At 45.9% G+C, this 25,459-nt stretch overlaps 2 protein-coding genes across 2 annotated transcripts; both read left to right on the forward strand.

Annotated features, from left to right (window-relative positions):
* Positions 1–72: 72 nt before the first annotated feature.
* Positions 73–6,659, forward strand: CUNH1orf50 (chromosome unknown C1orf50 homolog). The gene is made up of 5 exons (XM_045859239.1): positions 73–210; positions 329–444; positions 4,910–4,996; positions 5,517–5,648; positions 5,969–6,659. Exons 1-5 carry the CDS (start codon positions 135–137, stop codon positions 6,152–6,154), a joined length of 597 nt encoding a protein of 198 aa, XP_045715195.1. The 5' UTR covers positions 73–134; the 3' UTR covers positions 6,155–6,659.
* Positions 6,660–17,818: 11,159 nt separating this feature from the next.
* Positions 17,819–23,720, forward strand: TMEM269 (transmembrane protein 269). Its single transcript, XM_045859592.1, has 5 exons — positions 17,819–17,859; positions 21,760–21,857; positions 22,526–22,669; positions 23,299–23,499; positions 23,584–23,720. The coding sequence occupies exons 1-5, from the start codon at positions 17,819–17,821 to the stop codon at positions 23,718–23,720; spliced, it is 621 nt and encodes a 206-aa protein (XP_045715548.1).
* The last annotated feature ends 1,739 nt before the right edge of the window (positions 23,721–25,459 follow it).

Raw genomic sequence — 25,459 nt, forward strand, 5'->3', positions numbered from 1 at the left:
AAGCCGGAGCCCCGCCTCCGAGATCTCAGCTCTGACGTCCAATGGCCAGGGAGCACGGAAGCTCCGCCCATGGGCCTTTATGCGCGTGCTCCGCTGTCGCTGGCAGCTAGGCCTGTGGGGTGGTAAGTGCTGTCATGGAGGACGGTGCTACGCCTTTACAGACCGAGGGAGTCCGTGAAAACCAAGTTCAGTCAGCGACAGATCGGGGAGGTACGCCGGGCGGGAGTCAAAGGGGAAAAGAGGGCTACTTGGGGCAGCTAGTCTGCCGGGCTCCGTGGGAGGATGAGGGCGGGACCTCACGGCCTGTGTTCCTGGGTGTGTGTCGCAGGAGCCCTGGTGGAACTCACCGCGACCCCCGGCGGCCTGGCCCTAGTGAGCCCCTACCACACCCACCGGGCCGGGGACCCCTTAGACCTCGTGGCGCTCGCAGAGCAGGTGCAGAAGGTGAGGAGACGCGACTGGGGAAGTAAATACGTTCGTTCTCGTTTGGTCCTAAGCCTTATGGCTCGGATCTCACAGCCACTTAGTGTGGGGTAGCGTTTGCACGAACATATTCTGTTGGGATGCATAGGCCGCTTAAAACTGTTCCCGTAAGATCTTATCTGTGACCTGAGAGCTTCTAGAACATCTTCTACAGGGGCAAGGACTCTTAAGTTTGTCATCATTCGTTGGACACGGTATTGGTTGGACAAGCCTAGTGCTTAGACATTGATTGCTAAAAGAAGAAAAATAAGAAGTGTGAACTAACAGAAAAAGCACTGGAATTTGGACACATAAGCTTTAATTTCTACTTTTGATATTAACTTGCACTGTGACTTGAGACAAATCAGTTTTCTCTCGACCTCAGCTTCTTTATAAAATGCAGAGTTTGAACTGGGAGAGCTCCTAGATCTAAGCTCTGAAAAACCAAATTTCATTTAATCTCTTACCAAGACTTTCACTTGTAGAACCCTTTTCAATTTGTACTGGGCCCTGCTGCTTTAAAGCTTATGATATCCGCTCCCCTTGTATACGCTATCACATTTGGCCTTGATCATATTTAAAGGTCTTTGTTTTGCTCAAAAATATTTAGCAATTAATGTGCTCAAAGTCCCTCACATATACATCTCTGTACCTGTTTTTTTTTTAATTAAAAATATTCACAAATGTTTAGGAAAGCTTCTCTTTTTTTTTAAGATTTTATTTATTTTTAGAGAGGGGAAGGGAGGGAGAAAGAGAGAGAGAGAAACAACAATGTGTGGTTGCCTCTCATGTGGCCCCCACTGGGGACATGGCCTGCAACCCAGGCATGTGCCCTGACTGGGAATTGAACCTGCGATGCTTTGGTTCGCAGCCCGTGCTCAATCTACTGAGCTACGCCAGCCAGGGCTGGAAAGCTTCTTTCATTCAAATCGTGTGTCTTCTATTTTTCCAGAGAGGTGGGGAGCAAAGCAGAACTTTCATGGGTTAGAAGAATGTCATGGGTCTGTTTGATCGGATCACTCTGTGGGAGGGAGGCTTCCAGGGCCAGATTTTAGGCAAACATTTTCATGGGTTACTGAGTAACCACCATGTTTATCACAATGAAGAAGAAGAAAGACAGTTTTTGTAGTGAAATACAGAGGCTACATTACGATGCTGCTTCCGTTTCCCCCACATCACAGTCTTTGAGAAGCTGAAGGAGAAACACTAGAGACAAGGTGAAGTGAGCGTGTTTACTGCCGGTGTACTGGAATGTGCTTTCCAGCAGGACTGATGTGTCTTTTAGGTATTAATGTGTGTTCAGAAAGCTCTGAAATTTGTAATCAGATTGATCTGTGCTCAGATCTCCGTTCTCTGTGAAACCTTGAACAGGCTGCTTCACCTTTCCGACGTGAAAGCGAAGTTACCATCTCCAGCTTCATAAGGTGTTATGAGAATGAAATCATAAGATATGTACAGGGCGTCAGAATGATTGAGGCCAGAGTTTGTGCTTAGTAATTATAGGTACTCTTGTTTGTGTTTTAATTAGGCTCTTATGTTTACAAGGAACAGATTTGCTGGCACCACCTTAAGAAAAAGGAACTGTAGTACTTTGGATCTAGAAACCACTTACTCTGTCATTGGCCATGAGGTGCCTCATTGTCCTTAGAACAAAAAGCAGATTTTTTGCTATGGCCATGATCTGGTGCCTGACCTCTTTTTTACACCCCCTGCCCACCCCACACCCCCCAACTACTCTTCAGCTGCACCGGCTTCAGAAATGCCTGGAAGCTGCCCTGACTGGTGTAACTCAGTGGGTTGGGTGTTGTCCTGCAAACAGAAAAGTCACTGGTTCAATTCCCTGTCTGGGCACCCTGGGCCAGGCCCTGGTTGGGAGTGTTTGAGAAGCAACCAATCAATGTTTCTCTCCCTCTCTTTCTCCCCACTCTCTAAAAACAAATAACATCTTTAAAAAAATGTCTGGAAACTTCTCCCGTTTTTTGCATGGCTGATCCTTTCTTTTCAGTCAGACCCAACTCAAGGTCACATCCTCAGTGGGGCATTTTGTCTGTAGAAGGCCATACCCTCCCCATGCTAAATGACAGTATTGATTTGAATGCCCCTATACCTGCATTCCCATGTCTGCAGTCCTAACCACCCCCTGCAAATAAACCAGTTTCTAGCAGCAATTTGTTTTCTTTGATCTGCTTCTACCACATAATTATGGCTGTTTACTTCTTAATAGTGTGTCATTGTTCCAAGTCCATATAATACTATTTTTAATTATCTTTCATTTTGGTGTCTGTATTACTCACTAGGGCTGTGCTGTATGATATAATATGGTAGCCACTAGCTGCGCAATGGCTGTTGAGCTCTTGGAATGTGTAGTTCAACTGAGAAACTGAATTTTAAATTTTATGTAATTGTAATTAACTTAAAGCTTAAAACCTGATAATTATTGGAAACTGTTAAGTATATTTGGAAAAATTTGAGTATGTGAATTGACTCAGCTGTAAGTTTTGTGAAGTCTAAATATAGATTAAGTATTTCCAATGAAAATTTAGCATCCAAATTGATAGAGGCTGTGAGTATAAAATATACACTTAATATGAAATGTAATATACCTCATTAACAATTTTTTTATTTTAATCATTGTTCAAGTACAGTTTTCTGCCTTTTATTCCCATTCCAGCCCACCCACCCACCCCTCCCCACCTGCCTCCCATTTCCACCTCCCTCTAGTTTTTGTCCATGTCTCATTAACAATTTTTAAAATATTAATTACATATTGAAATAATAATGTGTTGGATATATTGGGTTAAGTAAAATATATTATTAGAATTAAGTTTACTTATTTTTACTTTTAACATGGCTACAAGAAAATTTGAAATTACATATGCCACTTGCTTTATACTCTAAAGGATAGTTGCATTTAGATTGTAATCTTAGTGAGAGTAAGGGCCTCCCCCTCATGGTTACCAATGCATCCAGGACTGAGCATGGTGTCTGACATGCAGCAGTCACTAAATAGATATTTGTGGAACAGACAAATGATTGACTCAACTTACTCAGTTGTTTCTGTTCACTCTTAGCACTGGCTTACACCTGACTTTTACCTTAATCTCCCTCAACTAACCAGTAAAATAATTCAAGTTAACCTCCTAATTTTTTTCCTTAATTTAATTGTATAGCACTGGATGCTAATCAACTGTTCTCAAAAGTAAGCTGAAAGGTTATTTTTTAAAAAATATTTTATTTATTTTTAGAGAAAGGGGAAGGGAGAAAGAGAGGGAGAGAAAATCAACCAACTGGTTGTCTCTTGTACACCCCCAGTGGGGGACCTGGCCCGCAACCCAGGCATGTGGCCTGACTGGAAATTGAACCAGCAACCTTTCAGTTCACAGGCCAGTGCTCAGTCCGCTGAGCCACACTAGCCAGGCGAGGCTGAAAGTTTTTGACAGATTTCTGATGCTTGAGTGGTGACCTTTCCAGTACATCAATTGGTCACATCATGTCTCCTAGCTTTCAACTTTGATTTATTTTGAGCAATTTCTCTTGCCTTCGGTTGCATTTTTTAGCACATGACAGGCATTCTTATGTATGCATTACAACTTTGTTTCAGATCTACACCATAGTGAAAGCTTTTAAAATTCATTTTAAGTAATGATTGTGAATGTAAATATAAGTTCAACTGAGCAAATGGTTCTGCTAACAGAGACTTTCTGGCCCTGTCTGGCGTAGCTCGGTGGATTGAGCGCAGGCTGCGAACCAGTGTCGCAGGTTCGATTCCCAGTCAGGGCACATGCCTGGATTGCAGGCCATGACCCCCAGCAACCACACATTGATGTTTCTCTCTCTCTTTCTCTTTCTCCCTCCCTTCCCTCTCTGAAAATAAATAAATAAAACCTTAAAAAAAAAGTAAACAGAGACTTTCTGTGTGTAACTAGATTCCTATATAACAGGTGGTAAGAGTTGTATCTCAAAAAGTGTCTGGATTTTCAAGTAAAACATTCCTGATTTCAGAAATGTTTAAACATGAGAAAATAAATGGAGACCTGAGGAATAAGTGGGGTTAGTCAGAAAGAGCAAGAGGGAAAAATGTATCAGATGGAGGAGAGGGCATAATCAGTATATTTGGTAGCAAGACAGAACAGAGTAGGTTGTGGACCGAAGAAGTCCCGTGTGACTAGAACACGGACTGGAAAGGGTGGACATCTATGGGAAGTAGACAGGAAGGAGCCCTTAATCCTGTGGGGTAGGGTTGTGGCAGGGTTCGCTTCTCATAAGCAGTGCCATTTGAGCTGGGCTTTGAGATGAGTGGGAGTTCATGGGGGAGTGGTGAGGAGGGAAGAATATTTTAGACACAAGCAAAGATGTTGATGTAACTCTTCACACTGAGATCTAAATAAAAGCATCACAGAAATCTGATCCTTTTTCTACCCACAGTTCAGTTTTCTCTCACCTTTAGGCTGATGAATTTGTCCAGGCAAATGCCACCAATAAGCTGACAGTGATAGCGGAGCAAATCCAGCATTTGCAAGAACAGGCCAGGCAGGTAAGTCATGGCTTTTGTGCAGGCCTTCGTTGTCTTCATTCCATTCATGGGGTTGACTGAACTTGCGTATAATCATCGTAGCTTGTCTGCAGTACCTCCTAGAAATACAGGGGTATTGTGTGAAATAGAGTAAGCCCAAGAGCTTAAGTGTAAGCTGAGTTTTTCCACTAGGAGAAAGTTCAGTGACGTAAAGCATTTTGAGGGGAAAATATGTTTTCAGTTATAAAAGCAATGTACTTACTACAGAAAAGTAGGAAAGAAATTTAAAAACCACTCAAAGCCGGTAATACTTAACATTTTTAAATATAATTGTTCTAAAGGGATTTTTACAGCATAGTAGAGTTCCAGTCTAATTTTTGTCTCTTTAGAATCATTCAGATGCCAGCAGTGATTTATTGCTTTAGGGGAGGAAGCAAGATCGTAAACATGGAACAGTTTCTAGATTTTAATTGGGGTGATCGATGAATACGAGTGCCTGTTACCTTCAGTACCTAATTTGTTACCTCTCTGTGCTTCTTAGGTATTGGAAGATGCTCGCAGAGATGCTGACTTGCACCATGCAGCCTGTAATATAGTGAAAAAACCCGGCAACATTTACTACCTTTATAAACGGGAGAGTGGTCAGCGGTATTTTTCTATTATTTCTCCAAAGGTAAGAACATTTATTTTTGCACAAAAATCTACTCTAGTCTTTGAGAAGTTCCTGGCATGTGTGTGGAAATATAGGCATAGGGGTTGGTAAATACTTTTCCAGAAAATGGGAGGTTACGTGAGCCTAGATATGACTCTGAAAAATACACATGTGCTTAAGCTATTTCACATTATCTCTGTGAAGGGAGGAATCTGATGTAATGCTTTCCAGGATGATTCTGACCGGTCCGAAGTAAAAAGCCAAAAAATAAGTTTGTGGCATAATTAGAAAATGTCTTTATGTCTTATCCTAATCAGAACTGACCCCTTTGCCTTCTCTAGGAATGGGGGACAAGCTGTCCACATGACTTCCTCGGTGCCTACAAGCTGCAGCATGACTTGTCCTGGACACCGTATGAGGACATTGAGAAGCAAGATGCTAAAATCAGCATAGTGGACAAGTTGCTCAGGCAACCAGTGGCCCTGTCTTCAAGTCCTGACCCCAACTTCCAGGGGCTGACTCACTGAGAACGGACTCTGACAAACAGGTCTCATGGCAAGGACCTGCCACCTCCTTGTTGCCCCCACTCTCTGCTTTGGTGGGAGGTGGCATGAGGATTGAGGGTATGTAGGTGAATCGTGAACTTCTTGCAAAGAGACCCTATGTGACTGTAATGCTGTCATTATTAGGTTCAATTGGGATGGTAATGAATCACATCAGTCTTTTTTGGGATCTTCTCTTGTCACGGACACCCAGCAGTCAGTTGCAGTGTACTGACCAGTGTACTTTCCTTCTCTTGGGTCTCCCTCTGTTCTCCTGATGAGTCAGAGAATTGGAGATGAAGAGTTTCTTCTTCCCATAAAAAGGTTGACCAGGATTTCCAGAGGGAACTGTTTTTAATTTTTTTTTTTTTAGTCTTTAAGATTGGGTTTAGGCTACTTCACAATTGGTACAACTTCAGTTTCAAATTCATCTGGAACAGGAATGTTGGGTAATGGAGGATGATAAACAACTTGGCTTGGTTGCACTGCAGTGTGTGATTCTGGTGTTTCTGCACAGCCAGTGAGGTTTGGCTTCCCCTTCTGCTCTTTCTGCCTAGCTAGAGTGACTGGAGTCTGAGGAAGCGGCAGTGGCCAGGTTGGGGGAGGGTTGGCATCTAAACTCACAGAGTTTTACGCTTAGAGGAGATCCTGAAGGCTGCCACTAACCATTATATGAATCCACTCTGTGGCCTCACTGAGGAGGAGATTCAGAGTTCAGCCCTCTGCAGCAAGACAAATCCACTTAAATGGCAACTTTAAAATACTGTGGAAAAACAGAGCAGGGCAGTGGGTGAGAAACGAGAAGAATAGCGAACTTGTTTATGAGTTAACTCAGATCAAAACTCATTTTGACCTGAATCATCCCAGAACTTAACAGGCTTTTTGACTGAGTTACTCTAGTGCTAAACCTGGCTGGACACTTGTGGGACTCCACTTCACTTCCTGTTTATTCCGGGGAATTAACTACATAGCATATCCATCATTGCACTCCTTCCTCAGTGCCATATAATCTGTCACAACATGCTGTCAAAGGGGAGATGTGTACTTGAAACTATAGTCGCCCAAGTTCCTTTCCGGGGGTGGATATTCCTTGGGCTGATCTGCTAGGTAAAACCCTAACCCCACCCTGCTGGTCGTGGCCTTTACTTATACGATGCACTGCTTGTGAGCATATGGGGCTAGCACCTAGAACCTGACAAAGTCACCCAAGTGATACTTAGTCACTTGGGCTCACAAGGGGATCTCTATGGAGTCGGCTGCACAAGCCTCTGGGATGCTGTGGGACACACACACACACACACACTGTAATGGTTGATTCTGGCTACAGAAAGATCCCCAGGTTTTCAGAAGGTTCTGACCTGCCTGACCTTTTTAATGGGTGCTTTATTAATTATGTATTGTTTTGTAAATCCCCGCAAACTTAGTGGCTTAAAACAACACACATTTACTACTTCATAGTTTCTGTCGATCGGGTTCAGGCACTTAACAGGTTCTCTGCTTCATGGTTTCTCACAAGACTGCAGTCAAATTATTGGCTTGGGCCAGGACATGGTTCTCATCTGAGGGCTCAGCTGGGGAAGGATCTGCTTCCAAGCTCACTTTTAAGTTGTTGGCAGAATTCTGGCCAAGAAGGAGGCATAGGTGGTCGCACTGTACCTCCTCGCGCAACCAAAACTAAGGACAACAAGAATTTACAAACAAAAAAACAACCAGAACAGAGAGAAATGAACCAAACAGAAGTCTGAATACCATACACCCAGTCCGGTAAGGAGGGGCGGAATCTGAGGCCTACGGAGAGGGGTCCCAGCAGGAAAAAGCGGTGGCTGGCAGGTGCAGGTGCACAGGGTGCAGATGGCAGTTGGCGGACTCCAGAGGTGCAGGGGCAGCTGACAGACCGGTGGCATACCCTGGGTGCGGGAGGCAACAAGCAGACCCAGTGAGGCGTGCAAGGTAGCTGGCTGTCCGCATCCGCACACTCGCACGCAGACAAATTAATCGAAAACGGGCAGCGCAGCACAGACCACGCAACTCAGGGACCCAGCGCCAGGAAACAAAGCCTAAAGGCACCGGCTGAAAACACCAGTGGGAGTTGAGGCCAGGGGATTCTCTCAGCCTCACAGGAGGCTCCTTGGAGAAACCCACAGAGTCCAAGAGAGTGCACAAGCCCACCTGCCTGGGAGCCAGCACCAGAAGGGCCCAATTTGCTTGTGGGAAGTGGCAAGGGGGACTGGAGTCCTGGTGAGAGTAGAGTGGGCGCCATTGTTCCCTCTCAGACCCCGCCCCCACATACAACGTCACAACCCAGCGACAGGTGTCCTGCCCTGGTGAACACCTAAGGCTCCACCCCTAATACATAACAGGCGCAACCAGACCAAAGGAAAACAATAAAGTAAAATAAAAAAGGTGGCTCAAACAGAGTTAAAAGCCCCAGAGTCAGTCTTTTTAAGCTACTGAGAAATAGCCAACCTATCAGATGCACAGTTCAAAGCACTGGTGATCAGGATGCTCACAGAATTGGTGACTTGGGTCATAAATTAGATGAACAAATGCAGACTACAATAAGAGAAATGAAGGAAAATGCACAGGGAATGAATAGTGATGGAAAGAGAACTGGGTTTCAAATCAATGGAAGGGACCAGAAGGAGGAAAGGAACAACCAAACAGAAAAGAATGAAGAAACAAGAATTCAAAAAAATGAGGAAGCGCTGGCTGGCATAGCTCAGTGGATTGAGCGTGGGCTGCAAACCAAAGTGTCGCAGGTTTGATTCCCAGCCAGGGCACATGCCAGGGTTGCAGGCCATGGCCCCCAGCAACCACACATTGATGTTTCTCTTTCTCTCTCTCTCTCTCTCTCTTTCTCCCTCCCTTCCCTCTCTAAAAATAAATAAATAAATAGAAAGATATATAATTAAAAAAAAGAATTTAAAAAAATGAGAGGCTTAGGGTCCTCCAGGACACCTTTAAACGTTCCATTATTCGAATTATAGGGGTACCAGAAGGGGAAGAGGAAGAGCAACAAGTGGAAAACTTATTTGAACAAATAATAAAGGAGAACTTCCCCAATGTGGCAAAGGAAATAGACTTCCAGGAAGTCGAGGAAGCTCAGAGAGTCCCTAAGAGGTTGGACCCAAGGAGGAACACGCCTAAGGCACATCATAATTACATTATCCAAGATTAAAATGAAGGAGAAAATTCTAGAAGCAGCAAGAGATAAGGGGACAGTTACCTACAAAGGAGTTCCCATCAGAATGTCAGCTGATTTCTCAAAAGAGACCTTGGAGGCAAGAAGGGGCTGGAAAGAAATATTCCAACTCATGAAAGGCAAGGACCTACATCCAAGAATACTCTATCCAGCAAAGCTTTCATTTAGAATGGAAGGGGAGATAAAGTGCTTCTCAGATAAGGCCAAGTTAAAGGAGTTCATCATCACCAAGCCCTTATTATATGAAATGTTAAAGGGATTTATCTAAGAAAAAGAAGATAAAAAATATGAACAGTGAAAAAAGACATCAAACTCACAGTAACAACCATACCTAAAACAAAAGCAAACTAAGCAAACGAAGAGAACAGGAGCGGAACCACAGAAATGGAGATCACATGGTGAGTTAGCAACAGGGGAGTGGGAGGAGGAGAGAGGGGGGAAAGGTACAGAGAATAAGTAGCAGAATACGTAGCATGAACAATAGGTAGAAATAGACAGGGAGGGAGGGAATGGTGTGGGAAATGTAGAAGCTAAAGAACTTATGACACATGGACATCAACTAAAGGGGGGGAATGTGGGCAGGGGGAGGGGAGTGAGGGGGAAAATGGGTCAACTGTAATAGCATAATGAATAAGATATATTTTTTAAAAAGTTGTTGGCAGAATTTCAGTTCCTCAAGGGCTGGACTGAGGTTGTTGAGTTTTATTTCCTAACAGACTTAGCCAGGGGCTGCCCTTAGTTCCTTGCCACCTGGTCTCCCCAACATGGCAGCTTTCTTCTCTTCCTTCTCCAATCCATTCTGCGAAGGTCAGCTTGATGTTACTTAAGGTCCCACAACTCATAAGCATCGAGCACCCGTCTCCTTCACAAGGAGATAGTCTTTAGGAAGGAGCCAGGGCCTGGGAGGAAGGAGCCCCTAAAGTGCCCGGACCAGTGAGTCTTTGCAGTGTCAAGCAGCAGCTGAGTCAGTTGTCCACTCCCTATTTGAAAGGGTTTTTTGTCATTTTGATTGCAATCACCATCTGCATTTCTCCTACTTCACCAGTTGCATCTTTTTAGTCTCCTGACACATTTTGAAGTGCTTTCGGCCAAACCCTCGGTCCTCTGCTTTCTGTCTGCTCGGTGATCTAACCCGTTCCCTTGGCTTTACATACCACCATATGCTGCTGACTCACGTGCATGTCCAGCCGTGACCCCTCCCTCAAGTTTCACACAGACTTATTCATGCGAAAGAAAGCCTTACTTGATGTCATTACAGATTAATGTGTCCAAAACAAAAGTCTCGAGTTTCACCCAAAAACCTGTTTCATCACCAGTTTTCTCTACTGTTCCCATCAGCACCTCTCTCACATGGTTGTCAAGGCCAAAGACCCAAGTCGTCCCTGATTCCGTTTCTTCTTCCCACACCAGTCAGCGTGTTCTCTTGGCTTTTCTGACTGCCTCAGACCACCCCCCAGTCCACGATGCCAGCGTTGCTGGTTAGGAGGCCGTGGCTCCCGATTCAGCTCCCTGTCTCTGTTCTCACCCTCCTTCGTTCCTCTCCACAGAGGCTGTCAGCAGCACCTTTTAAAATTATGAAGCAGGTCACAGCGCCTCTATATAAAAACAACCCAATATTTTCTCATTATACTTAAAATGAAATCCAAACTTCTTGCCAAGGTAAGATGTGATTTACTACTCTCAGTACTTACCATGTTCCCACGGACCTTCAGTCCTGACACATCAAGCTTGTTCCTGGTGCAGAGCCTTTACATTGCTGTTGCATCAGCCTGGAGTATCCCCAAGACCTCTGCATGGTTTGTGCCTTATCATTTAGGCCTTGCTCAAATGCCACTTCACTGATGGCCCTGTCAGAAATCTGAACTCTCACGTCAAAGTCACCTCTGATCCTGCTTTGTTTTCCATAGCCCTTATGGCAACCTGACATTCGCTGCCTTTCCCAATTGGACAGAAACGGTGTCTGTCTTTCTTACTGCTCTATCCCCAGCACCTAAAATAGTGCCTGGCACATAACACTCTAATAATGAACAGGTGGACATCTGGAGCTCTTATACCCTGCAAAGGATCTCAATTAATGTAGCTAGTAGAAATACAATATGAGCCATGTGTGGTTTTAAATTTTCTTAGTAGCTACATTAAAAAAAATAGGTGAAGCCCTGGCTGGCATAGCTCAGTGGATTGAGCGCGGGCTGCGAACCAAAATGTCACAGGTTCAATTCCCAGTCAGGCCACATACCTGGGTTGCAGGCCATGGCTCCCAGCAACCGCACATTGATGTTTCTCTCTCTCTCTTTCTCCCTCCCTTCCCTCTCTAAAAATAAATAAATAAAATCTTAAAAAAAATAGGTGCAATTAACTTTAATAATGCATTTGATCTAACCCAGTATATGTAAAAGGGTAGCATTTCAACAAATAACAAAATATATTTAAAATTTTTGTTGAACAGTATTCAAACTCATGTATTTTTATACTGACAGCACATCGCAATTTGGACTAGCCATGTTTTAAGTGCTCAGGAACAAGAGGTGGCTAGTGGCTGCCATATTAACACAGGTGTGGATAGTCTGTCCTTACTGTTCTTGTTCTTTACTTCCTGTGGTGTCCAGAATGGGGGAAGCTAGAACCCGGCAGATAGAGAAGAAGGGCTTTCTCAGCTACCTCTGCTTCTCCCCCTCTTCTGAAGGAAGCCTTGGCCATGTCCAGTCTAGCAAATGCATGATCATGTAATAATAATAGTAGAGCTTTTCCTCTGTGCTAAGCACTTCATATAATCTCATTTTACATATTAGAATACAGGTTCAGGGAGACAAAGTAACTTGTTCAAATTTACACATATGGTCTGTATTAGAGCTGGAATGTAGCCTGGTTAAAAGTGAAAGCCAAACCCTGGCTGGCATAGCTCAGTGGATTGAGCGCGGGCTGTGAACCAAAGCATTGCAGGTTCGATTCCCAGTCAGGGCACATAACTGGGTTGCAGGCCACAGCCCCAGTGAGGACCACATGAGAGGCAACCACACACTGATTTAAAAAAAAAGTGAAAGCCAGTATTATAATCATGTAACAGTTTTAAATGTACACTTGAACGGTCCATATGGCATGGTCAAATTAAGAGAAACACAAGTGATACAAGCCGGTCTGACTCTTGGATTCGTAGCACACCTGTGCGCTCACTTTTAGTTTCTCAGACACCTTAGATGTGACGTTAGTGTCAGACTGGGTTCAGGTCTCAGCTTCGCTAATTACTAATGGTGTAACCTGTGATAAAGTAACCAATCCCCTATTTCCCCTTCTGGAGGATGGGAATGTTAACACTGACCCCCGGGTGTTCGAGAAAATCCGCTGAGGGATGGCAATGACTCTAAAGCGCAGAGCACAGTGCCTTGTGGCTAGTAGCCCCTCAGGACACGCTAGACCCTGCCTTGTTCTTTCCCCTCCAGGATTCGAGGAGAGGCAAAGTGTCACTTGAGCTCCCAGCCCCACCCCTTCTGCATATTTTGTGGGGTCCTGGAAGCTATCCTTGCTCTAACTTAGCGTTAGGGTGGGTGAGAGGATGTGGGGCAGGGGTTAGAACTGGTGCCTGGGATCCTACCCAATACTAACAAATTTCTTTTCTGTAGCACACTGCTCACCCAGTGGCCAAATCTAGATACCTGAGAGAGACCGTCACCTTCTCCCTCTCATTCCTCTCCCGCACCCTTGGGATTCCATCTCACCGGGGCTCCTAGTCTGACCACTTCCCATCCCCTTCGATGGCTCACCAACAGTACAGCGTTGCTCGAGCCCGCGGACTCATCTCATGCAGTAGTACCGGGACTTCCTCCACACTGGCTGCCAGAATATTCTTTCTAAAACAAATTTGACCATGTCACTTTCCTGTTTAAAACTTACTGTTTTCGGGACGGGGTGTAAATTACTCAGTTTGTCAATCATCCAACAAATACTGGGGTGAGGGGGACTTACTGATTGGCTAAACGTTCTTACAGGCGTACAGTGAGCCGCACAGTGTGAAAGCGCTGTCCACACGGAGCTTACATTCTAGGGGACCCCCAGCGTCTGGACCCCCGCATCCATTCTCTTACAGTCTTACTTTCCCAAATTCCTTCCAATTCATCATGCACGCTTTCTCTTCACCTGCCAAGCCTTTCCACGCTGCGCTGAGGGAGACTAGTCCGTTCCCCACTGATCCCTGCAACCCGGCTTCACCAGCTAAAGCCTGCCTGCCCCTCCCCTGCCTCTGGGGATTGTGAGCTAAGAGCCAGGGGTAGGAGGCCTGGGCCGGTGCCACAGCCCCTCGCTTGGGCTGGCCCCCCTCCCCCGCACAGGAAGCAGGGAAGGAGTGCGGGCCCCCACCCCAGCTAGGAATGTCCTGTTCCCAGGTGAGCTAACGCTGCGACCAGGCCCCCAGGGAAGGAGTTGTTCCAAAATGCGGGCACCCAGTCCTGGCTGCAGCTCTTGCGTCTTGCCGCACGGTGGGTCGTGGTCAAGTGGCGTCTGGACTGAACTCCAGCCGGAGTGTCTCCAATTCAGAGGGACCAGCTCCAGAGGCTGGCTCTCTTGTTGGGGCCTGTTGGCCTCGAGAGCAGGGGGGTGGCCTGGGGGTGGGTGGGGAGGGCCTCTCTAACTCGAGTGACTGCGCCCTGCGTCCCAGCCCGCTGGACCGCTCCACCTGGAGCCGTTCACTCCAGAGCCGCCCCCGGGGTTTCATGGGGAGTAACTGCTCTGCCATCCATTTCCTTCCCTGAGAAACGCCCGCGTAATGCAGTCTCCCCTTGTCTGCCGCGGACAGTCCCAGTGTCCTGCCAGGTCCGCGTGCTCACATCTCCTCACCAGTCTCATGGCTGGTTTTCTCTTCCGCAGCTTCTCCCTTCAGACCGCCCTCCATCCCAAACCCCTGTCTGTCCAAGACACTCTCTTTACTACAGTAAACATCACTGCCTCCCCTCAGGCTGCAAATTCAAGGGCATGCAGGGCATGTCACAACGTGGCCTCCCTGCTGACTTGCCTGCAGTCCCCCTGTCTCTCCCTGGGATCCTGTCTTCCCATTGCGTTTCACACCCGCAACTCCCGTTGCCAGGAAGGCCCCTCCTTCTTTCATCCAAAGAGATCCTCCACAAATGTCACATTAGGGAACCCTTCCCCCAAACTTAGTCTCGTTCTCTTTGCACCTGCAGCAAAGAGCAACGGATATCCCCTGGTCTAACCTAATTCTGGCCACGCTGCCTTCATTGTCCCTACACATGTCTGACTCCCCTACCAGACTCCACGCTTCTTGAGCGTGCAGCCTGGGTCTTGTTCTCTCCATCCCCAGGACACACCGGCCTGGCCCAGAGCAGACATCTGCAAATATTTTCTTCTTAATGAATAAATGGAAGATAATAAGCATTGGGTAGATGTATGTGGTGAAGGGGATGGATAGTTGAGAGCTCATTTAAGTGTTCCTGGAGGACAGGCTGACCAGGCTTTGATGCAGGGGAGACGTGTGATTTGGTGCAGGGAGAGGACCTCAGGGAAGCACCAGAGTGACGTACTCTGTTAATTCAGCAATCATTGAACAGCTTCTATGTCACGCCTCAGGGTAGGCACAGGGTGTCTTGGTCCACACTCAAATGGCTTCCCCTGCAGTAGAGGAGGAAGGCAAGATAGGTGGTGCCAGGATGGAGTGCCAAGTGTCATACTGTGCATGCAAGGAGCTGTGGCAGTTGAGGAACACTTAACAGGTTTGAGGGATGTGTCAAGCTCCCCAAAGAGGACCACCACCCACCCCAAGACCGGAGGGAGGGCCAGAGAAGAGATCAGGGGGCAGTAGAGATAGGAGGCTTTGAGCTGAGCAGGGCCTCGTTGTGAAAGGCTTAACTGCCAAATGAAGGAGTTGGATTTTATCCTGAGGGCATTCAAGGAGCTAGGGAGTGAGGTGATCTGGTTCCACAGGCCACTGTGGTGCAGTGTCTCTCTTATGACCCCCTCCTCTGAGAAACCCTTAAGCCCCTTGACAGGCTGGTCCCCTCTTCTACGCTGCCTTAGCACCCTGGTCACTTCTCCTGTGCAGGGTGGAATTCTCCTGCTAGACTGAATTCCTTGTGAGATGAGCCCAGGTCTTCATCTGCTCTATGTCCCAGGCACCAGGCACCAGGCACCAGGCACCAAAATCTTGCTTATGACATAATGTTTGCTGGATGAATGGATTGTTCCTTTTTTCCCTGCAGTCCTACAACCCTTACTCTCAGTTCCATATGCTTTTACACCTGGGACCTAGGCATTATGCTAAAAATGGCATTTAATTGGGAAGGAGGAGACCTGATTCAAATCCTAGCTCCACCATTCACTGGGCTAAGTTGTTTAACTATCCTGAAACCTCAGCATCCCCACCTGTGAGGTGAGTGAGGCACCACCAGGAACAGAGTAAGTCCCCACACGCATGCAGGAGCCTTGCTTTCCTGGAGAGTTTGGAAGTTCCATAAAGACCAAGGGTTTCCCCCAGCACCCAGCTCAGTCTGAGTTTACAATGAATACAACGCTTGGTCGTGATGGTCAGTAGAAAGCAGAATACAGAGGGAACTTACAGAAGTTTTCAGTCTTAGCCTGCCACTTCCAAGGGGTGTCAGTGACCGAGAGCAAGGTTCTCCCCATCTCTGAGTCTTCTCTGCCTTACCTGGCAAGTGGGGTTAGTGAACCGTACCTGGTAGTCCTCACAGGGCCAGTGGAAACCACAGAGGTGAAAGTGCTTTGTGAATGAAAGAAATAACAGTAGATAACTGATCATTAATTAAAAAAAAACAGCAAACTAGTATTTATGAGACATGTTTGGTAATTGGTAAGTGTAACCCAGACACCTGCAGAGAAGCTGGGATACTGCTCTTCCAGGCAACGGGGGCCAGGCTGGGATAGGGGTGTTTGGTCCTGCTGGGTTCAGCCTTGAGGCCCAGGAGAGGCAGGGATGGAGGAGATCATGGGGAGACAGTCCTTTGGCCCCATCTCCTCCCATATTTCTCTGGCTCACATTGCTTCCTGTGTTAGGTTTTGAGGGGCCCTGGTATGAGAAGCTCTGAAGAATCCCAATGGCTTTGGTGATGGGACCACTGACACCCCTTGGTGAAAGTCTGGCCTGCGGGAGCAGTGAACCCACAGTGCCGCCCTGATAAACTTCAAGTGCAGCCCCTCCCAGCCTCTGACATGTTGGCATCAGGGTTTATGGGAGAGGGCCATGACTGTCTTAGCTCTTGCCCTGATCAGAAGGACCTGGGACTGTACAGAGGCATTGAGCCTAAGCTTCCTCCCCTCTAAAACAGGCAAGGGTTAGCCCCGGCCGCTGTGGCTCAGGGGTCGTGTGTTCTTCAGCAAAGCCAAAGGCCGCAGCAGAACAATGGTTGGATTCTGGTCAGGGCCCAGGCCTTGGTTGAGGATTTAGTCACCAATGTGTACGACAGGCAACCAATCCATGTCTCTCTCTCACATCGATGTTTTTCTCCCTCTTCCTTCCTCCTTTCCCCTTTTTCTAAAAATAAATGAATAAACTCTTTAAAATGAGCGAGGATTCAGTGGGGGAGAACCAGAGCACCATCTCCCAAAGTCTTCAGGATCAGAAGAGAGCACACAGTGAAAAGCGCTTTGCGAACTTTTCTCTTCCATACGCATTCACTTTTTTGTTTGTTTTCTCTCACCTCTTCCTGCCCCTGTGGGAGCTGGGCCTGCTCCTCTGGTTGGGGCCTGTCAGAACCAGGAGCTCGAGACACCTCAGCCGCAGCCCTGTCCTGAGGTCGTGAGCGTGGCCTGCTGGACAGAGGAGCCTGAGCCTGCAGTGGGCCCCTTTTGTTCTTCCTTCCCCTCAGGTAGCCTCTCTCCCCCCGGCCGCTCCTGGGGTGGGGGTGTCACCCCTTTCCAGTGTTTTTTATTGCCATGGGGCTCACCCCAAAATATTGAAAGTGGCTTTGTAATAAAAAAAAAGTCTCATCTATGACAAAGAACCCAAAGACAAACAGCTCATCTTTCAGAAGTGGGGAAGGGCCCATACTTTTTGTACCCTGGGTCACAGGGGTGCCCGGAGGGTCAACCCCCGTGGGCTGGGGGGAAGTCTGTGCTATCGGGAAAGGGGTGTAGTCAGAGAGCCCTGGGAACTATGGTTGTGCGGGTTCACTCGCTTCGCTATTGTTCTTTCCCAAGACACTCAGCTTCCGCACCTGTGTCTTTATCTCCTGGGTCTCCTACATCCGCCTCATCCCAGCCAATGAAACAGTGTTGGGAGGGTGCAGGTGTGGGATGAACTCTAGGGGAACAGGAGCTACCTGGTTCTTAGGAGCCTCTTTGGGACACTTTGACCTTGGGAATCCCTTGCCTCTCTCCCCTGGGCCGCAGGTCAGTGTACCAGTTTCTCCATGACCAATGACCAGAGCGCTCCCCAGGTGAATGAATTTTCCTGGAAGGATGTTGCCAATGCCTTATCCCTGGCCAACATGATCCTGGGGCTCTTCTCCATCTTCTGCAGCTTCTGCAAGTAGGTCTGGGGCCCAGCAAAGTCTCAGCCAAGAGCTGGAACCAAGGGCATGAGGAAAGAAGGGGGGAGTCTAGAGAGCCAGGCACTGAGGCATGGAGATCAAATGCGGGCAGGAGAAAGTACAGTGGGTGGGGAGTCAAAGGGCCAGGGTTCTAGTTTCAGTTCTACTGCTCACCTGATATGTGACCTTGGCTAGGTAATATTCCTGAGCCTAAGTTTCTCCATCTTTAAAACAAGGAGCTTGCACTATGATCTCCGTAGTTCCTTCTAGCTATAGCAGTCTAGTATGATTTTCATGAGAAAATCAAAAGGTTCTGCTTTGGTAGACTTTATATAACCCTTGGATAGGCAGGCTACCATTCAAATTTTGATTATAAGTAAAAATACATGGTCTGGTGGGATATTGAAAATTAGCACTGCTCTGGAAAATCTGAGACATGCATATGGATCCCAAAAAGTTGTAAACAAATGAAATTTCTGTAAGTTGAATCATATTTCAATGCCTCGGCAAAGTGACTCTTATAGATAAATTGTTTATAATGCAAATAACATCCTCCAAATCTGTTTGATTCCCTGTAATCACAGCAGGTGACTCCTCTGGATCTGTGTCTCATCCATAAAATAAGATGATTTTACCTGATGATATTAGCTTGAAAATTTTATGATTCTCTAAGTGTGGGCTTTTGGAGTTGAAACGTGAGGCATACTTGCAGCAGAAAATCCCTGTCTTCTAAGTTCAGCCTGAGCTTCTCGGAGTGTGGTTTTTATGCTATGGGGGTGGGCCCAGTTCCCTTTAAACACATACGGTTAGGTCTAAACAAAGAAAATGCCGAGGTTGTTGGGGACAGCTGAGGTCTGGGGTCAGGCTCTGTGGTGGCTTCTGCTGGGCAGTCCAAGCATGGCAGTCAGAGTGGAGATTTGGGAGTGGCTTCCTCGGGCAGGTTTGCCAGAGGTTGTGGTGGCTGCTTTCAGAAGGTCTGGGAGCATGCTCCGGACAGAAGCATAGAATCCTTAACTATAGGGTCTGAAAGAGCTCTTGGTAGTCATTTATAGCATCAAATACATTAGACAAAAACTGATAGAATTGCAAGGAGAAACTGGTGAATCTACTATCATGGTTGGATATTTCAACAATCCTCTATTATAGAATCTATCAGTAATTGACAGAGTCAAAAGGCAGAAAGTCAGTAAGGATATAGTTGAACTAAACAGTGCCATCAATCACCTGGGTCTAATTGATATTTATGGACTCCCTCATCCAACAACAGCAGAATACATATTCTTCTCAAGCTCAACAAGGTAGACCATATTCCAGGCTATAAGACATACCTTAACAAACTTAAAATAATAGAAAGCATATAAAGTATGCTTTCAGAACACATGGAATTAAACTAGAAGTCAATAACAGACAGATAACTAGAAAATCCCAAAATATGTGATGGCTAAACAACACAGTTCTAAATAATATATGAATAAAACATGAAGTCTCAAGAGAAGTTAAAAAATATTTCTAAGAGAAAATGAAAATAAAATTTATGAAAATTTGTGAGGTGCAGCAAAAGCAGTACTTAGAGGGAAATTTATAGTACTAAATGCATATACTAGAAATCCACTGTGCAACAGACAACATCGAGAGAATTAGAATACCACCCACAGACCGAAAGAACATCTGCAAAAGACGTATTTGATAAGGGACTATAACCAAAAATAATAATTAAAACTCAATAATAAGAAAATAAACAACTTAATTTGAAAAGAGCCAAAGACTTTAACAGACACCTCACCAAAGAAGATATACAGATGGCATACGAGCATAGGCAAAGATGCTCAACCTCATACGTCATCAGGGCAATATAAATGAAAACAACAGTGAAATACCACTATGCCTCTATCAGAATAGCCAGAATCCAGAACACGGACAACACCAAATGCTAGTGGGGATATGGAGCAATAGGGATTCTCATTCATTGCTGGCAGGAATGTAAAAATGGTGCAGCCGGTTTGGAAGATAGTTTAGCTGTTTCTTACAAACTAACATACTCTTACCATATGATCTAGTAATTACATTCCTTGCTATTTATTTAAACTATTCATAAACTGGTATGAATTGAAAACTATGTCCACATGAAAAAAACTGTACTTGGATGTCTTTGATGTTTTGTTCATAATTGCCAAAACGTGGAAGTAACCAAGATGTCCTTTACTAAGTGATTGGATAAAAAACAAAACAAAACTGTAGTACATTCTGACAATGGAGTATTATTCAGTGCTAAAAGGAAATGAACTATTAAGCCATGAGGAAATGTAGAGGAACTTAAATGCACATTATGAAGTGAAAGAAGCCAACCTGAAAGGCTACATATTCTGGAAAAGAAAACAGAGAGAGAATAAAAAGATCGGCGGTTGCCAGAAAAAGGGAGAGTGTGTTGCGGGGGACATGAATAGGTGGAGCACAGAGGATTTTCAGGACAGTGAAAATACTCTATATGATATTATAATGATGGATCTGTGTCATTATGCTTTTGTCCAAATCCATTGAATATACAAGCCAAGAGCAAACCCTAAGATAAGGTAAATTATGGATTTTGACTGATTATGATGTGGCAATGTAGGTTCATCCTTGGCATGTACCGAGAACCCAAATGTACCCTTCTGGTGCGTGATGTTAATAATGGGGGAGGTTATGCATATGTGGGGGGAGGGGGGTTCCAGGAAATTTCTGTATTTGCCTCTTAATTTTGTTGTAAACCTAAAACTTCTCTAAAAAAGGGACTCTTAGAAAACATTGAAAGGAAGGAAGATCTAAAATCAGTAACCCGAGCTTCTACCTTAGGAAACTAGAAAAGGAAGAGCAAATTAAATCCAAAGTAAGAGAAGAAAATAAACAATAAAAATTAGAGTAGAACTCAATGAAACTGAAAATAAGAAATTAATAGAGAATATCCCTGGCTGGTGTGGCTCAGTGGATTGAGTGTGGGCCTGTGAACCAAAGGGTCAACAGTTTCATTCCCAGTCAGGGCACATGCCTGGGTTGAGGGCCAGGTCCCCAGTAGGGGGCATGTGAGAGGCAACCACACATTGATGTTTCTCTCTTCCTCTTTCACCTTCTCTTCCTCTGTCTCTAAAAATAAATAAATAAAAATCTTTAAAAAGAAAGAAGAAATTAATAGAGAAATTCAATGAACCAAAAACTGGTTCTTTGAAAAGATCTATAAAATTGATAAACCTCTAGCCAGGCTGATCAAGGAAAAAAAAAAGAAAGAAAGAGAAGACACAAATTAACAGAATCAGAAATGAAAGAGGATCCATCTCTACTGATCCCATGGGCATTAAAAGTGTAATCAAAGAACATTATGAACAACTCTATGCCCAGAAATTTGATAACCTAGATGAAATGGACCAATTCCTTAAAAGACTTAAGCTATCAAAACTCACAGTAGGAGAATAGATAACCTGAACAGGCTTATATCTATTAAAGAAATCATTTGGCACAAACCCCTTATTTTGCAGATGGAGGAACAGAGGCCTAGAGAAAGGGGGAAATGGTTTACATGAGAACTCACAGTAATGTGGTTGCAGAGGCTGGGCTAGAACCTAGGCCCCGTAGGCCATTGAATATGCCTGAAATTTGGAGTTGGAAGGGGACTTAGTGATTGCCTAGGGGTTTGGGGGTACTCCTTCAAGACTGTGGATTGAAAATATGAAAGGAATGTAGGTGTGTGTGCATGTGTGTGTGCATGCGCATGGTGTATATACAGTGTGCAGCAGAAAGGATGTGAGTGGGGGGGAACTTACAGGGGTGTGTATGTGTGCACGTGTTGGTGCACTGGAGGTGGAGTGGTGGTCCAGTGGAGACTATGAAAGAACTGTCCTGTTGGGGCCTGCTGGCCTGTGCTTTAGGAAATTCCACTGTGCCTCCTGGATGCTTCTGATCAGCTTCCTGTTAGACATGGTTATCAGGACAGTGACCAGACACCTCAACATCTGCTGTAAATCGGGTGAGTACTGGCCTCAGGACCCTAGTCGCTGACCCCAGGGGCACCCATGTCAGGTCAGCTCCTTCATCTCCTAACACTACAGGCCTTCACAGACACCATTCTGTTCATATCCCTCGAGTTGGAGCTGGACCCCTCCGCCCAGATCTGGCTCCTCTGCTGGCTCACTTACTGATCTCTGGCCATCCTTGGCCTGGCTTCCAGTTTCCCTGTTGTCTGCCCTGCATCCCCGTTCTGGGCTGATCCAGGGAGTGGGAGCAGTGGCTATGATGAAGGGGGAGAGGGAAAATGAAACATTACTCTAAGCAGTGCAGCTGATTGAAAATACAGTAAAATATTTCTGTGTCAGATTTTGCTTGAAAAAAGCATTCTGGAGCTTATTAATTTGTATCCAGTTGTAGTCCAACCCTTGCACATTACAGGATGGACCTAAGACCCAGACAGGGGAAGCCTTGCCTAAGGCCACATGGTCAGTCTAAGGAAGAGCCCGAAGGAGACCAGTCTTTGATCTGTAGACCACCCTGGGGGAGTAGATGTGGTTGGCACTGGGGACCTCAGACCCTGCTTGTCACCATTCCAGCACCCCCACCAGAGGGCATTAATGTGTAAGGGTAATAATATATACCCTTACGAGTATAAGGGTACGTTCTAACCTTGGCCTTCTGGAGCAGGAGCTGAGCTGAATGACTTTGCTGTCTTCACCACCTGTGGCCTGGCCTCAGCCCTGCTCCTAGGCGTGGATGGACTGCTGAATGGGTTCCTGGCCGTCATCTATGTGTTAGCTACTTCTTTCCGCCTGTGTTTTTATTCAGCGGGTGAGTGGAACACAGTCTTATGGCTGAACTAGGGAACCATGGAGGAGGAGGAGCCAGAAGCCTGGGGTGCAGTAACCAACTTCTTCCCTTCCTTTTATAAAGTCCTTCTTCCTTCCTTGTCCTGTGCCCTGGACCCACTGGATGCTGCAGGCTGCATTGGCAGAGCCCTGGTCTGGGGGCTGGGGGCCCTTGGTTCCTGCGCAGCTATGCCTTTTTCTTGCTATGTGACCTTTGGATGACGCACATGGATTCAGACTGTAGAACGAGAGGTCATGCTCCCGTTTCCCAAAACAGATGGAGATACTGAGCTCCAGCCAGGGCAGCTGCCTAAGAGCCTAAAGCGAGGGAGCTCATATGCAGACCAGCTCTCAGAGCACCCTTCTGCAGAGGCTTCCTGGGGGCCAGGGCCACACCTGGTCCTAGCTGCCCACTTTACCTTGGGAGTCCAGTGCAAAGCCCACACATCATCTCTGTGAATAACTAAATACTTTATGGTCTGCCACTGGCCTGGGATTAAGGGGGTTTGGAGCGTGGGGCGGGGAAAATCCAAAGGGACAAGGGCTTGCTTCATGCAGATACCTTGAGATCAGCAGCAAACAGCTAACCCCCATCTTTCCTTTCCTTAGCAGGCACTCCCTTCACATACAAGGGTCTGCCATGCCCCTATGCTTCCTGTGTTTTGGCCTCCACTTCCCTTCTGACCAAAGGCAACACGTTCATTCTCTCTTGCATGGCCTCACTTATGATCCTATTCATGATGGACCAGAGCTACTACCCGCATGACGAAATCCTGGACTCTGAAAACTGGAAAAAAGTGGTTTATCTGGGAGGTGAGTGGGGATGGGAGAGTAGAGAGTGGGAAACACACGTCAAACAGCTTCATAAAAACTGAGCGTATCGTTTTCTTCTTCCAGGTGTCATCATGCTGTTTTTGTCTCCATTCTCGCTAACTGCTTTCTACTGCCTGATGTGGTCGCTCTCCTACATTTTCTTTCCAGACGCTCTGTGGGGCAAGGCAATGTGTCTTAGGCTGCAGCACTTAAGAAACTAAATAGCTCTGAGACCCATTCCCGCTGGCCTCTGTGGGGTTTGTGGCAGCCTGTTGGGCCAACCTCGCCTTATCCTCACTAAATCTTTCCCTGTTCCTGTGTTGTGCTTGTGGTAGGTGCATGTTGTCTTGGACCAGAACAGCCCAGTAGGACCAGCGAACTTCCTTCTTCCCCTTTATTCAGGGATCTGAATCCCTTGAGGACAACAGTTGTTTGTGTCAGATGGAACAGAGTTTTTTCCAAGCTCAAATGGGGCTGTGTTTGAGTTCCAGCTCTTTTACCAGTTGGGGACCTTGGGCACTAAGGTTAATAATCCCCTGGAAAGAAGTGAAACCCTTCAGAACTGATATAGCTGCCACCTTGGCCCTGCTGATTGTTAATTACTGCAGTGGTAGTGGGGGCTCTGCTCACTAACGCATTTCTTTTTCAATTACAGTTGACCTTCAATATTATATTAGGTGTACAGCACAGTGATTAGACATATATGTAACATACAGAGTGCTCCCCTGATAGGTCTACTGCCCATCTGGCACTGTACAATTACTACAATATTACTGACTGTATTCCCTGTGTGGTACTTCACATCGTCATGACTGTTTTGTAACTGCCCCTTTGTACTTCTTATCTCTTCACTTATTTTCACCCAGTCCTGAACCCCCCTCCCACCTGGCAATCATCTCTACATCTGCATTTGTTTCTGTTTGTTCCTTTGGTTTTTAGATCCCACATATAAGTGAAGTCATATGGTATTTGTCTTTCTCTGTCTGACTTAATCCATTTAGCATAATGCCGTCTAGGTCTGTCTACCTATGTTGTTGCAAATGATATCATTTTTTATGGCCGAGTAGCATTCCATTGCATGTATGTCCCACCTCTTCTTTATCCAATCGTCTTTCTTTCTTTTTTTTTTAAAGATTTTATTTATTTATTTTTTTTAGGGAGGGAAGGTGGGGAGAGAGAGAGAGAGAGAGAGAGAGAGAGAGAGAAACATCAATGTGTGGTTGCTGGGGGTTATGGCCTGCAACCCAGGAATGTACCCTGGCTGGGAATCAAACCTGGGACACTTTGGTTCCCAGCCCGTGCTCAATCCACTGAGCTATGCCAGCCAGGGCTTCCAATTGTCTTTCCATGTTAGGTTGCTTCCACATCTTGGCTACTGAAACTAATGCTGCAATGGTCTTACTGACTCTGGCAGCATAGAGCAGAGCTAGTCACAGGACAATCACATGGCCCAACTGGAATGTGTATGGGTTATTGTAACTTAAATTTCTGTAATTATTTCAATAGCCAAAGCATCTGCCTTTGCTTCATTTAGAGATTAGACAGATTGGAAGCTTGAGGGCATCGTTTGGTTTCTGGGACCTTGTTTTTTCTCTGGGCTCTAAAATACTGAACTCTAGATATTCTAATGCCACTTTGTGTTCTAAAATCCAAAGTGAACAGAAATAAACAGTACTGTATGGGGCTGTGAAGCTGCACCTCAGAAACAATGAACACACATACACACACACAGGCCCACTGAAAGCAGCAACCCCCAGCACTGTCTGGCTCTGCCTCCAGGGGGCGTGCCGAGGACTGAGGGCTGGCCCACCCCTCAGCCAGGGCACCAGAGCACCTTGTACAGCAGGTCCAACTTCTCAAAGTTTGTAGAACAATGTATGTGGAAATTATGCATTAAATCTAAAATTAGGATTTAAAAGTAAAAACCCAAAGAAGTCCATATTGCTCTGATTTGGTACAG

The sequence above is a fragment of the Phyllostomus hastatus genome, unplaced genomic scaffold (genome assembly GCF_019186645.2).
Source record: "Phyllostomus hastatus isolate PE091 unplaced genomic scaffold, TTU_PhHast_1.1 phas_scaffold_182, whole genome shotgun sequence".
Classification (NCBI taxonomy): Eukaryota; Metazoa; Chordata; class Mammalia; order Chiroptera; family Phyllostomidae; genus Phyllostomus; species Phyllostomus hastatus.